Source organism: Apteryx mantelli, chromosome 21 (assembly GCF_036417845.1).
Source record: "Apteryx mantelli isolate bAptMan1 chromosome 21, bAptMan1.hap1, whole genome shotgun sequence".
Taxonomy (NCBI): Eukaryota; Metazoa; Chordata; class Aves; order Apterygiformes; family Apterygidae; genus Apteryx; species Apteryx mantelli.
This window is the reverse complement of record NC_089998.1, coordinates 5,671,631-5,684,677: the sequence shown is the minus strand read 5'-3', so window position 1 is coordinate 5,684,677 and position 13,047 is coordinate 5,671,631. Positions and strand designations below refer to the sequence as shown.

Genomic DNA, 13,047 nt, shown 5'->3' with positions numbered 1-13,047 from the left:
TTTCATTACAATTTTAGTAAAGGGAAACATCTGTTCCCCCCCGCCTCAGAAAGTACATTCCATCTTCCAAGCTGCCACATGCCTTTGAAATTCCATGTTTAATCAACACCATAATCTCTTCCAGAAAAAGACCAGCACAGATAAGCAGCCTTGCAACAACAACAAATCCCCTATCGTATCAGCATGCATGTTTAAATGCTTCCAGTTTTTCTAAAGAAAAGAGCAGCTTTCACACCCAAATCACGGGTTTTGTTGATCAGATAATGAAATAAACAGCACAAATTCTGGAATACAAAATTTATTTCAAGCTTATAAAAGTCTTCATCATTGCAAACTCTGTGGCAAAACACACACTGTACATGGGTATTCTTATTGTTTAGGATAAGGATTACAAGTCTCAGACCCGAAACACATCATTTCAGCACAGAAGCATCCAGCAATCACACGCAGCTTCTCACCCTCGCCGCCTGTACACCATTAGACTCATGTACCTTGCAGAGCGATGGCTATTAAATAGTCAAATGTATTAGTGCACAGGATGAAAGGTTCAGAAATGGAACCAGCTATTAAAGCAGCAGCTCTGCTCGGAGCCTGACAGATTGTTCTGTCCATACACGCCAACAGCCGGGCTGGGCGGCTACTGCCTGCAAGTGTCATGAAAAGCTTCGAGCGTTCGGAAATCCCTCCATGTGGGCGGCAGGCCATCCTGCAGAAACTTTCCGCAGCGCTGGCACGGAGCCTGGAACAGCTTTATGTAACTTCTCAACCAGGTCTAAAAGGAAAAGGGAGAGAAATTAAAGAAACTGGATATGGACATTCCCCTATGTCACCATTCTTGTCACACAGTGATACCAAGGACAGAGAACGTACTTTGGCTTGGCCCCAGTGAGGTATACAGTGATTTTATAAACAGAGAAAACATGCAGAAGATTACAAGGTCACTACATAGCTGAATTTCCACTTTATTAATGTTTTTTTAATTTTTTAGTTACTTAAGCAACTTTGTTAATAGAAAATCACGTGCTCTGAGCAGGAGGTATTTGTAGCTAGAGAATTGCCACAGAAGGCTCCTCATATTTTTACTGGAATACAATTACTCTTGATGGGTACCCTCTTCAACTGAATATTGGTTTGTCTCTTCCTATGATCATCCATCACACCCCAGCTGCAATCGTACTGCAAGAGTCTGAACTCTTAATAGCTGAAGATACAAGCACTTTCGCAGCAAGCTAACTTCCTTTCTAATGTGATTTCAAGATCGATACTCATTGGTCATAAAAATACTCCACAATTTTAAATCTGATTACATCCATGTTTAAAAAGAAAAAAAGTCAAGTGTTGAACAACAAACAGTAAGTGCAAGTGTTCCTAGATAAAGTTCTTGTCTCTTAACTGGTTTGTTCCTAATGTCATACACAGCAATGAGCATTACATAACTCAATTCTAAACTCAAGGAGATACACAACTAAAAAAATACCTAGACCAGCAGATTTACACGCTGAAGGATGCACATGAATCTTGTCATTTAAAGTCCTATTGAATTACATCGATAAGAGAAAATTGGTCTCCGAAGAAGAGGTCAGCCGAGTTTATTGAAACAAATCCTTCCCTCTTCATCAGAGCCTTCTCTATAGCAACCGAACCTTTGGCCATCAATAACTCTCCTCCAGGAGAACCAGATCCTCTCTGGGTTTAGCAGTAAGTATGGGGACAAGGGCAATACAACGTTACAAGTAAATGGCTGTTATTTACATCAGCTTGGATGAACTTTGCTTGCATCACAGAAAAAAATCAAATTTTCTGAACGATAATACAAAAATAGGTAAATGAAATTAAATTGCGCACTTCATAAATTTGTTGAAAGAAAAAAAAAGTTCTTCATTCCCATCAAAAAATTCAGACTCACTATATCCTGTCAAGTGGATTGCACAACTGACATGAAAGCACTATTATATTGACACTTCTGATGTACATCTGGTTTTGCTTTGTTAAAATTTTTAGTAGTGTTTTATCAAATCAATAAGGCAGGCCCATGTCTTAAACAAACATGCTACCAGTTCTATTAAAAATTAATTTTCAGACACATGTTAAACATGGATTACACCAGTAAGAGTTGTTTTCACCTTTCAAAGCCTATTATTTCAGGATGCACTCTAAGAAAAGAAGACTTTCACAAATCTTTCGTTTTACTGGCCTTTTATTAAATAAACAAACTAGCAAGCACAACAGGTAAGGGAGTCTGACCTTTCTGAAACTTCATATTGGAAATTAAAAACATAAAAGAATCCATTATACCTTATACACCTGAAGACTGTGAATGGCAGAATTAGATGTTGATTTTAAGAAGTCTCCATTGCCTTACCCCTTGTTCCGGACCAATGTCAGAGATGAAGTAAGAAGACTGAACAGCAGAGAAAACCTGCCCACAAAAGCTTCCTTTGGGAGACTGCAGCAGAGAGAGTAACAACAGTCTCCACTGCCAAAATTCATCTTGGTAGAAGGAATTCTGAATCATAAACCCTTGTCCTCAACCCTCTGATTAACAGGACTGCTAATAAACAAGTTTATTTCACAAATAAAATTCTAAATATAAGCAGAATTAAAGGCAACAAACTTAAATCTGTGTATCAAGAGAGAATAGTATTTAATTCATTGTATTCAGGAAAAAAAAAAAAAGTAGAATATCTTAGTAAGCATTTCCTCAGTTCTGAAAACCATCTGCTGTTATGCTGAACGAATACATGCGATTCCTTAGGAATAAAGTTGGGGCTGAAAGTGGATGCAGCAAAATGGACTTTTCCCAGCCACATTCCTGTCTCTCCCCATTTTTCAAATAATTGATGCCATTTGCCATATGGGCCAAACCGATAAGCAAGCTGGCTCCGCTGGAATACGGAAAACTGGGAGTTTCCTCTTACTGGGAAATTTCCACTGGCGCAGACTTTTCACATCCACAGCATGAACAGTGTGAAGGGCCTGGACCATACCAAAGAGCTTGGTTGAAAGAGCTTTTTCTGTTAGCTTTAAAGACAACCCAGACCAGTCTTGCAAATAGGAAACAGCAAGCAAGTACTGAGACCTGTGATAAAAGAACTATATACAAAGCAATCTTCAAACATCGACTATCCCAGGGTACCAAGAAGGACATCTTGATTCTTGTCCGGGTATGAGATGTAAAGAAATATAGTCAATCTCTACTGTCTAGCTTGTTGAAATAGGCAGAATTATAACTGCTTCACAACCTGCCTTGTATTAATAGCTGTCAGCGTGCTGAAGTCTATCTGTAAGAATGCATTTTCAAATACACTTACCATGAAAGATCTGACTACCACATCTGGCATCTGAGGCAGTTGGTAGTGCAACAGAGCAGTGGTTGCATGATCCGTCACCTATATGGACAAAAGGAGATTATCCTCTTACTCATTCTGTATTTCAGACAAAACAGTATTTACACAGAAAAATCAAAAACGCCTTTGGAAGGTCAAAAGCATGATAAAAGCTAATAGCGTTGGTAAAAGAGCCTAAGCGGTGGTTAAAGTGAGCTAAGCGAGGCAGGAAGGCTTCCAGCTGTATGCACACAGTGCAACACTAAAAGAACGTGCTTGACGTCCTGCCCTTAGCTTCCTGACCCAGCTGAAGAACCAAGGAGGGAACGTACTGAAGACACGGTCTCTATCACTGCTAAAATGACAGAATTCTGTAAAAAGGGGTGGGCAAAAAAAGATCTGCTGTACTACACTAAAGAAAGCACCCACAGCAAATAGTGTGCCTAACTTTCAGGTGTCTACAGCAGCAGAGTGGAACAATCCCCCCTTGGCTATGCCTCCGTGATTGAAATCCCATGTATTCTGTGAAATCATACACAAGCTAAGCCACTAAACCCGTCACGTCAGAAGAAAGCACTTTGTTTTTCTCTTTATATGCTTCCATCTTTTTTGTTTTGGTCGTATTTCATAGAGTTTATATTCCCCTAACATATGTTGATTTACTCCACAAAAGAAACACTGACAATAACTTAGCAAAATTAAATAGTTCTGGTAGACTAAGTTATTGGAATAGAGGTAAAGACTTCCAAAAAACCAAGCTTTGGTTTTGTTTTTACTGAAAAAAAAAGAAAAAGACTAGGATAAAATATCCAATTTTAAAACTGCATTTTAATGCAAAAATGTGTACTCTCCTTTCCAACATACATATTTTAAATATTTAACTATTGTAGTCCTATTTCATCTTGCTTAAGTTGAACAAATATGAATTGAGCTCTCAGTTTCATTTCCTCTGAAACCAGGAATCGATTAATATGATTAGGGTTTATAAATACTTGCTCTAGTAAAAGATTTCTGATAGAAAGCTTTTTAATCTACCAGAGAGAGCCATAACAAGATCTTACATCTGGGAATTACAGCTAGACAGAATAGACATAAAATGCACATTTTTAATAGCATGGATAATTAAAAAAAAAAATCAGCAGAACTAACCAATGCTTTGATAGATTTTCTATCACTAAAATTTTCAAATCCAGACTTCAAGGGAAATCAGGAAAGAGGTAGTTTTTGAACAGCCATGATATAACTCAGTAGCAGGATTCAACCTGTCAGCTCTAGGTTTAGAGCTTCCCAAAATAAATAGCACGGACAATAGCCTGCTTCTTATAAGAACTTATGGGCTTCATGCAGAAGTTACTGGCAAGAGTCGTTGGGCTGGACCATTAAAAAACTCAGATAACACAACCACATCTTATGATCTGTAAACCTGTTAATGGTCCTCATCAGTACTATCAAAGCATCTAACAAACTACATGATGGCCTAGGTGGTGATTAAATAGTATTTTGCAGTTTTAACAAGAAAAAGAAGTGCTATTCTCAGGGCTTGTCTATTTATTTCTCTGGGCTTGTCTATATATTTCTTTGGGCTTGTCTAGATACTACAGTAAATTTGGAGTAAGATAAAGTGCGAATTGAAACTGCAAAAGCTATTCTCAACTAACTCCACTTGTCCTCATCTGTATTTAGCCTAATTCAGCATTGAAGCGAGTTGCGCTAGAGTACTCAAACTTGCATTGAAGAGAGAAGCGCATGCATGGAGCTATTCAGGGAGGTAAATCTGAAAAAGATATATCCCTGAATAAACCCATGTATAGACAGGCTCTAATTCACACCATACAAACTTCCTCCACAGACCACTGGATAAAATCAGTCTATCCTACACTGGATCCAGTTTTAAGTTACACTACAATTATAGAAACGGATTCTGTTCCCCATCATTCATGCACATGCCTAACTCCAAAAGCAGCTCCTTTCAGTGTGAGCAAGGACGTCAGATTCTGACATTTGGAAGGTAAAAACCTTTGGGACTGTGCATATTCTGGCAAGTTTGCAACGATATTCACAAAATGGACCTCAACCTGCTTGAGCCATCAAACAAATTAAAAAAATTAGAAATAAAACGATTAACTGTGCATTAACAGTACAGCGCAACTCTAACCAGTCAATCATTTCTTTTAAAATCTTCTCATGTAGTGTTCAGAAATTACTGTAATCCAAGTCCTACTAGCTATGTGAATTTTTTTTCTTTTAAGATGCTTTTATAGGACAGTACCAGACATGTAAAAGAATAGAAAGTACTGAAGATATTTATGAGCAGCCGTTCTCCTTCTGCTGTGCTTCTACTTCTAACAAACTGTGTTTTTTCCTGTACAACAAAGTTGTTTTCTCTTGGCATTGAAGATGTAGAAAAAGTTGCTTAAAAAAAGAAAAAAAATTGCTATTAAGAAATTTAAATTGCCTGGCCACTTTGGCAAAGTTGCACATATGCTGTTCCTATTGTAATGTAAAGCTAATGAGATTCCACAGGGAGATAAAAGCCATCCCAGCATTGCTAGAGCACTAATAATGTTTTCTGAACAAAAAGGAGACGATTTCTACCATAAACAAGTGGTGATAAAGTGCTTCTAAAAAGATCAAAATGGGTGTCAAATATGAGGAAGAGGAGCAGGGGGATGAAGCACCCCCCCAAAATCAGCAACCAACATTGGGATGTCAAGCACAGAAGAGCAAAGAGCTGGGAAAAATGACAGACTGGCCAGTGCGTGGGAGTGAGGGAAGAATTAAAAACAAACAAGCAAACAAACAAAAAAACAACCCCCCCCCCCAAAACCCAAGATAACAGAGATGATGAGAGAAAGCATAAGCTGTCCAAGATCTTAAAAAAAAAAAAAAGGATCAATACCCAGCTTTACTAATGGCAATACGATTTCACACCAAAGCAAAGCAAAACAAACTGCATATGCGCCAGCTCACTTATGGGACGCACTTTTTCTTCCAGCCAAGCTGGAATCACAAGCTAATTTATTTTGGGTGTAGGTTGACATTTTGTGTATTTCAGGACTTTATTTTATTAACTTCACTTTTATAGCTATATCTTACCTACTGCTATCCAAGTTGTTGGTCACCTTCTCATTTCTCTACCCCTTTTTATGTAGGAACACATTCAGAAGAGCACAAATTGATTAGGATAGCTGTTGCTCTGGACCTTGAAATAGATTTTCAAGTAGTCTTGCAGAAAAGCTCAGTAATTCACAATTCATATATTGAAAAACACCTGGAAGCTTTGTCAAAAAAAGAAAAAAAAAAAACTTCTGAAGTTACAATTTTGCTAAAGAAAAGAACTATTGTTTAACTAAACATGTTCCCACTTTGAGACAAGCAAAAAAGATTTTAGTTCTGGCAAAGAGCAAGTCTTGGCCTTCTCCTTTAAACAAACCTAAGCTGCCTTAAGCTGCATGAACTAGTTTAGCAAGGTACAGTCTTGTTCTCCATTTGAACAAGAAAATTTCCCTTTTTGTTAACAGCTAATTTTATTGTCTCTGACATATTTTCTTCCCATTTCTGTTTCCAAGTCGATTATAAACGCGCACCTACACAATGCATCTCTGCTTCCTCAATCAGAGCGCTGTATACACCGGGAATACAAAACACCGGCCGATATTGGATCAAACCTAATCTTCGTAGTGACCTTGTGCAAATTAAATCTTACGTACTTGTCGCTCTTGGAGAACAACCCGGCCCCAGCAGGACAGCAGGGCTCGCTGGGTCCTTGCCTGCTCCGAGCAGCGACCTGCCGAGCCCCGCTGCCGCCCTGCCGCGGCGCGGAAAGGCACGTACCTCCTCCCGACTCCCTGCCCGCATCCGCCCGCTCAGCTTGCTCGCTTAGTGAGGTTATAAATAGCTCACGAGAGCAACGCAAAGTGATGAGCAGCAAACAAAATCCCTGCTAGTTGCCTCAGCCAAGCCAGCACCAGCCATTTCTCTATTTCCTTACCTACTTGATGGTACGGCTACGTGGAAATGGGTTTTCTAAAGGTTACACTTTTCCAAAAAATAAAAAATAAAATAAAAGGTACTACTGAGCATTGACAAGCACTGTTAATCGCATAATGCTTCCAAAGCTGCAAATTTATTCAAAAAAGAGTTCTACAGTTCACAGACTGAGAAAGCTGAACAAGTGCTCCCACTAATTGGAACAAGTAGCACAAAAGCAAGGACCTATGGCATAGCTTTGCTCCACCACAGGTGTGTTTCATAGGCATTCGGAGCTGAAAGCAGCATAAAAACTAAGACAGAAAATTTAGAACACCATAACAGACATTATAGATGCTGTCTCACTATTCTAGCATTTTATCTCGCTTCCCATAAACAGGCTTTTCAAAAGTAGGTGCAAAACTTCCTTTAACAGTCAACTTTTTTTCCCCACTTACTTATTGGTTTAGTCCCACAAGTACGGCACTGACAACTCAATCTAACACAAAGGGATTCTCTAAATCCCCAAAAAGATTTTTAACTTTTTTTTTTTTTTTTTAAACCCTGCTAAGTTCATGGTCTTAACAGTAGCTTGTGGCAATGAGCTCCTGAGGATAACTGGAGCATTAAAAAAGAAACAACCCCCCCCCACACACTATTTTATTAGTTTTTAGACAGTTTATACTGTGGAAAACTGTAAGAGTGCCTTTTTCATTCCCACAGAGTCCCTTTATTCAATCTTCTCTCCAGGAAAACATTTGAGTCTCTCTGGAGGGACTGGTGAAAGCAGAGAAGCCGGTGCCTGCGAGGCGCTCGGGAAGATAGATGGTGCGTTCTACAAACAGGCCCTGATGAGCTCCACAAAAATAACTCCAGACACCCTTCCCCACTTCCAATTCAAATGCCACAGTATTTCTCACATAAAAGCTAGTATTTGTGAGGTGTTTTCAGAGCTCAGAGCATGCCTAAGTGCTTATTTTGTTTGTTCTGCTACTTGGACTGGGTCGCTGGGATTCTGTTTCGCCTAAGCAGGTCTTCAAACAGAGGCAAGTACTGATCATGCAAAGGAGCAACCGTGCGGGTGACCCTGGAACAGACCATCTCCTCTCCTTGAGCAGACATTATCAATAGCCCAATAGCTGTCTCATGCATGCATTCATCCTGCATGCGATTTTATTCCCAGCTTATTGACAAGAATACATCTTCATACATTACAATACTTATGTGCCCTTGTAGTGGTGAAAATTGTGCTCTGAGTTTCATCGCTTTGGGATCATACATCTCACAGACAAACGGCTGGATGCACACAAATAGCTTCTCAAAGTTTAGGTTAAAACGTGACTCGGGAAGAAGCATATCAAACCACCACACAACCGGCGAGTGGCATGCTAAAACTGGGAGATTGTTTACACGAAAATAAGAATGGGGCTCCGAGGTCAGAACAAAATACCTGGGTTTAAAACCCATGCAGTGTGTATGACTCAAGCAGCCAAAATGATATTACACAGAAAAAACACTCTCTTACTGAGCAGCTTGACAAATGAAACAGTTAACGTTAGACATCATCTCCCAAGCAACACAGTTTTTATCCCTTAAGAGCAATTTCACTGTCTTTTTTTTTTTTTTGATTGCAAAGCTATGAATCTTGCACCTTTCTCTACAATATCTTCTTTTAATCCTCTGCACAATGACCTGAAATTCTGCAGTCCTCATGTACATTCTTCTGCACACCAAGATTTAAACCCAATAAAGATTTCCTTATTTCCTGTTTTGCTCTTTCTCTTATGCTACTGGATCAAGACATGCAAGGTGTTAAAATAAGGAGGTTTCAGATCAAAACAGTTGCTGCTCCTGCCGAGTTTAAATGTCAGACAAATATGGAAATCTGAAAACCTTTTCTTTGCTCCTTGTGCTTTTGCCCTTTCAGCCTTCCCTCTTTTATTTCCAAGTCCCATTCTCTGAATCTAACCCTGCTGGTGGATTCAATGGCTATAAAAGCCTATTCACTCCAGGACCAAATTCAAGAAGTCTCCAGGGAACTTTGAAAACGACTGTACACTTTAACAGTAATGGGCCTACCGGGAGCTGTCCCCCATCAAATTATACACACTTGGGTATCCTGCTTAATAAGGAGAGAGAAAAGGCTTGCTGACACAGCCAACGTTTGCAAACAAAAGTCAGGACAAATTTAGCTTCGTTTGACAGGGTTGGATTGAAGATCAGAGGTCTCTGGTCCTTAACCCAGAAAGTCATGCTGCAACCCTGTGAGAATTTGACAGGCTTGCAGCTACCACCAGCAGGTACCTTGTGAACTCCAGATGTTGTTCTCATTGTTATCATTGAAGAGAGACTTTGAGAACTTGGTCCAGCTATTAAAGAGAAATATCCCTGCCCTGCAAAGCAAGGGCTGATTTTACAGTATGAAAGGCAGCAGAGCTCAAAGGGCTGCCCAGCCTCCTTGGTGGGAACAGTTACTAGTCCGTATCTTCCCCTCTCAGCATAGCACTTCCACCAGGGTTACTGGAGATGCACTGTGATACATTTACTGATAGTTTTTTAATGGCAGGAAGACATTTGTTCTAAAGATCCTGCATTATCACAACAGTAACAGAGTAAAACAGTTACTCTAACATCATTTTATCTGATTTCCTCTATCTCACTACTCCTAAATCACTATCCCAGGGTATTAAAAATGGATATAAGTGCAGCTTCAGAAAATAAAAAGAAAACCAAACCAAACGCAGCACCACAAAGAGAAAAGTTACTTTGCAGAACCACTGCATTTTCTATTGTCTATTTGAAAACCTGACTTAGGTCCCAGCCTTAACTTATTAACCATCAGCTCAATAGTTCAGCATCTCTTGATTAGAAAGTACTGTCACCTTGCATTTTTACCATGTTTTTCATGCAAGAATCTAAAAGCACTATGCAACCAACTCAGCTGAAGAGTTCCCGTGAAGTCAGCTAGCACAACCCCGACTTAAGGGATGCGAAAAACTGATGCAAAGAGAGGTTAAGTTGCCCAAGGTAACGCAATGACAGAGCTGGGAACACAATGTATAAAACCTAGAGTACAGACAGCTGCTCTGCCTGCTATGGCAACACTTTCTCCTGCAGGCTTTTTTCTTTTCTTTTGAAATGTATTAATGTCAAGAATTAGGAAGAGACCAGTCACTTTTCTTCATATGCACACAGCCATGCGCACAGACAGATAGACCACAGCAAAAATACATCTTCTCTCTTGACATATTTTTAGTTTCCATCCTAGGCATTTTATTGAGATTAGTGTTTTAAAGGAGTATTTAGTTAATTAACTGTAGCATCATAGAAGAACTAGAGAATAAGTATTCTTATCCAACCATAATGAAGCCATATTGGCAGCAGTAACACAGGCATTTCACATTTTCTCACTCAACTCTCATTTCTGATGTGAAGGCCATCACCCGGACCTGAAGAGAAATCCACTCCACGTACTTACACTCCGAGTCCTTAACCTGGACTTCTCTGAAAATCTGTACATCTATTCTACACAGTTTGCTACCTTGTAGATATAAAATTAAACTTCTATAATCAAAAAGTCAAAACCTATCTACTTTTGATGGTGATAGAGCTTAACCCTTCCAAGTTATTCTAAGCTAAAACATCCAGGAAGACAATGCCTGGGCCCAAATGAGATTCCAACTTTGAACACATAGGAGAATTTGAGAAGATGCACTTAATTACAAAATCTTACACTCATTCCTTTGTAATAATTGCTTAAAAGCATACTGATAAGCAAATTACAATTCCAGCTGTTTTATTTTTCACTCTATTCCCCTACTTGACACAGCATAGAGAATACATTTGTGGAGAGAGGAAAAAGACAGAGAGGAAAAAAAAAAGATTATCTAATCCCCTAATCTCTGGAGTAAAGGATCGACCACAGCAAAATTTTGCTTTAATGCTGGTCTGACAGGAAAGGCAACCAGCCTCCCCCAAAGCTGTTCTTTGATCTCTAGCAGGTTAATATCACAGGTCAAACGTCTTCGCTTCTGACTGCATATGGTATCTTGGAAGGAAGATGCACAAACACAGCCAATATGCCATAGCTTTGACCCCTGCTTTTATGCCCTTTACAGTCCCGGACCCATATTTGTTACATAAACCACAAAAGTAGATGAAAGGAAGCTAGCACACTCGCTGGAGACTTAAGCTCCTTGAACTGTGGCTTGAAGGTAAGGAAATTGGAATTTGAAGCCAGATCAATCTGAACTTGAAGCATTTTGACAAGAGGCCTTCAAAGAGAAATTTTCTCTTGCCTGCCTTGAAAATAGCAAGGTACAGATCTATCCAAAACCACACTTCTACCTTCTTAGCAGTTTTACACTTACTGCTCCCACTTGCTCACTGCTCTTTTCATGCTTTGTGGAATGCCATTCATCTTGGTAAGTCATGCCCTTTGCTTACGCCGCCAAGAGAAGAGAAGCAAGCAAAATAACTCCAGGTAAAAAAACGTCAAAGTCATTTTGGAAAGCAAATTCTGCAAATTTATTAAAATCAAGTCTGCAGAAGATGGGGCAACTACAACAACAAACCAAATCCAACCCAGCCCAACCAAGCCTGAAGCAGTACCCCCCAAAGACTTCAACTAAAAAGAGCACCTGAAGATTCCTCATGATACTCTAAGGCTTAAAATCTCCAGCTTCCTATTCCAAACCATGGATTGGAACTGTGATGGGAAATAAATCTAAACTAAGTAATAACAGCTGAATTGATCTCCTTATTTTCTACTCATGGTTTTCCATTACTACAGATTACTGTTTGTTATTTGCAAGTTGTGATAGAAGTTTGATAATCATATTAAGCACGACTGACAAAGAAATTCTGAATTCCTTTACATGGGGGCCTAGATATTTAAAATAAATTTCGCATATTACCTATATACAATATACAGAGAGAAATGAGGTGGGACTTACCTTCTGAAAAACTTGATAGTTGGATTTAGACCATATGTCAAGCTACAGAAAGAAAAAAAAGTTACATATTATCATACATGATTTCCAAGACAAAGAAGGTAAACAGCTATTCAGATTAAGACAGTAGGCAAACAGATCTACCTAACCTCTCAGTTCTGTTCTGACCCATTACCTTTACCTGTTACAATCCAAGAAGGGGATGCAATGATGTAAGTCTTCCTTTGCAATAAAGAATGAACACAGTTCATCATAGTTTCGATAAAAAATTACATATACAGGACCTATTGAATCAGTGTGTTCTCTTTATAAACAGCAAAATCTTCATTTGTATGAGGCTGTGTTATCTATGCAAATATTCATCAGCTTCAGTCTGTCTCTAAAACAAGGGCATTTCTACTAAGTTTATGCTTGTCTTGTGTCTGAATAAGTGATTCAGTTACAAATGACACAAAGAACATTTAGCTGAATTAAACCAAAGCACTGGTCTATTGCGGCTAAATAAAACATCCCTTAGGAAACTGCATTTACATTTTCAGATGAAAATCATGCTAACAGAGATTTAAGGCTGCAGATAACTGCGCACATCCATGACTTAAATGCATGTTCAACAATATACAAAATAGAAATCAAACAAAACTGAAGTAAATTTTATTAACCACAGAAACCAGAAGGTGAGCCTGCCCTTGTTAAACACTCAAATGACTTGCATGTTAAACAATTTCAGTCAACATGCCAGTGCTCTTTTAACCCAACCTTGTGGAATATCTTGCACTCTGTCAAGGAAAAGAAGCAGAAAA

General features: G+C 39.0%; 1 protein-coding gene across 1 annotated transcript in view; it reads right to left on the bottom strand.

Moving 5' to 3' along the window:
* Positions 1-282: 282 nt before the first annotated feature.
* MED27 (mediator complex subunit 27) overlaps positions 283-13,047 on the bottom strand; it is a 100,104-nt gene continuing 87,339 nt past the window's right edge. The window contains exons 6-8 of the mRNA XM_067308919.1: positions 12,251-12,292; positions 3,312-3,389; positions 283-772 (exon numbers count right to left, since the gene is read on the bottom strand). Coding sequence (XP_067165020.1) covers positions 638-772; positions 3,312-3,389; positions 12,251-12,292 — 255 coding nt within the window. The 3' untranslated portion in view covers positions 283-637. The remainder of the gene's footprint in view (positions 773-3,311; positions 3,390-12,250; positions 12,293-13,047) is intronic.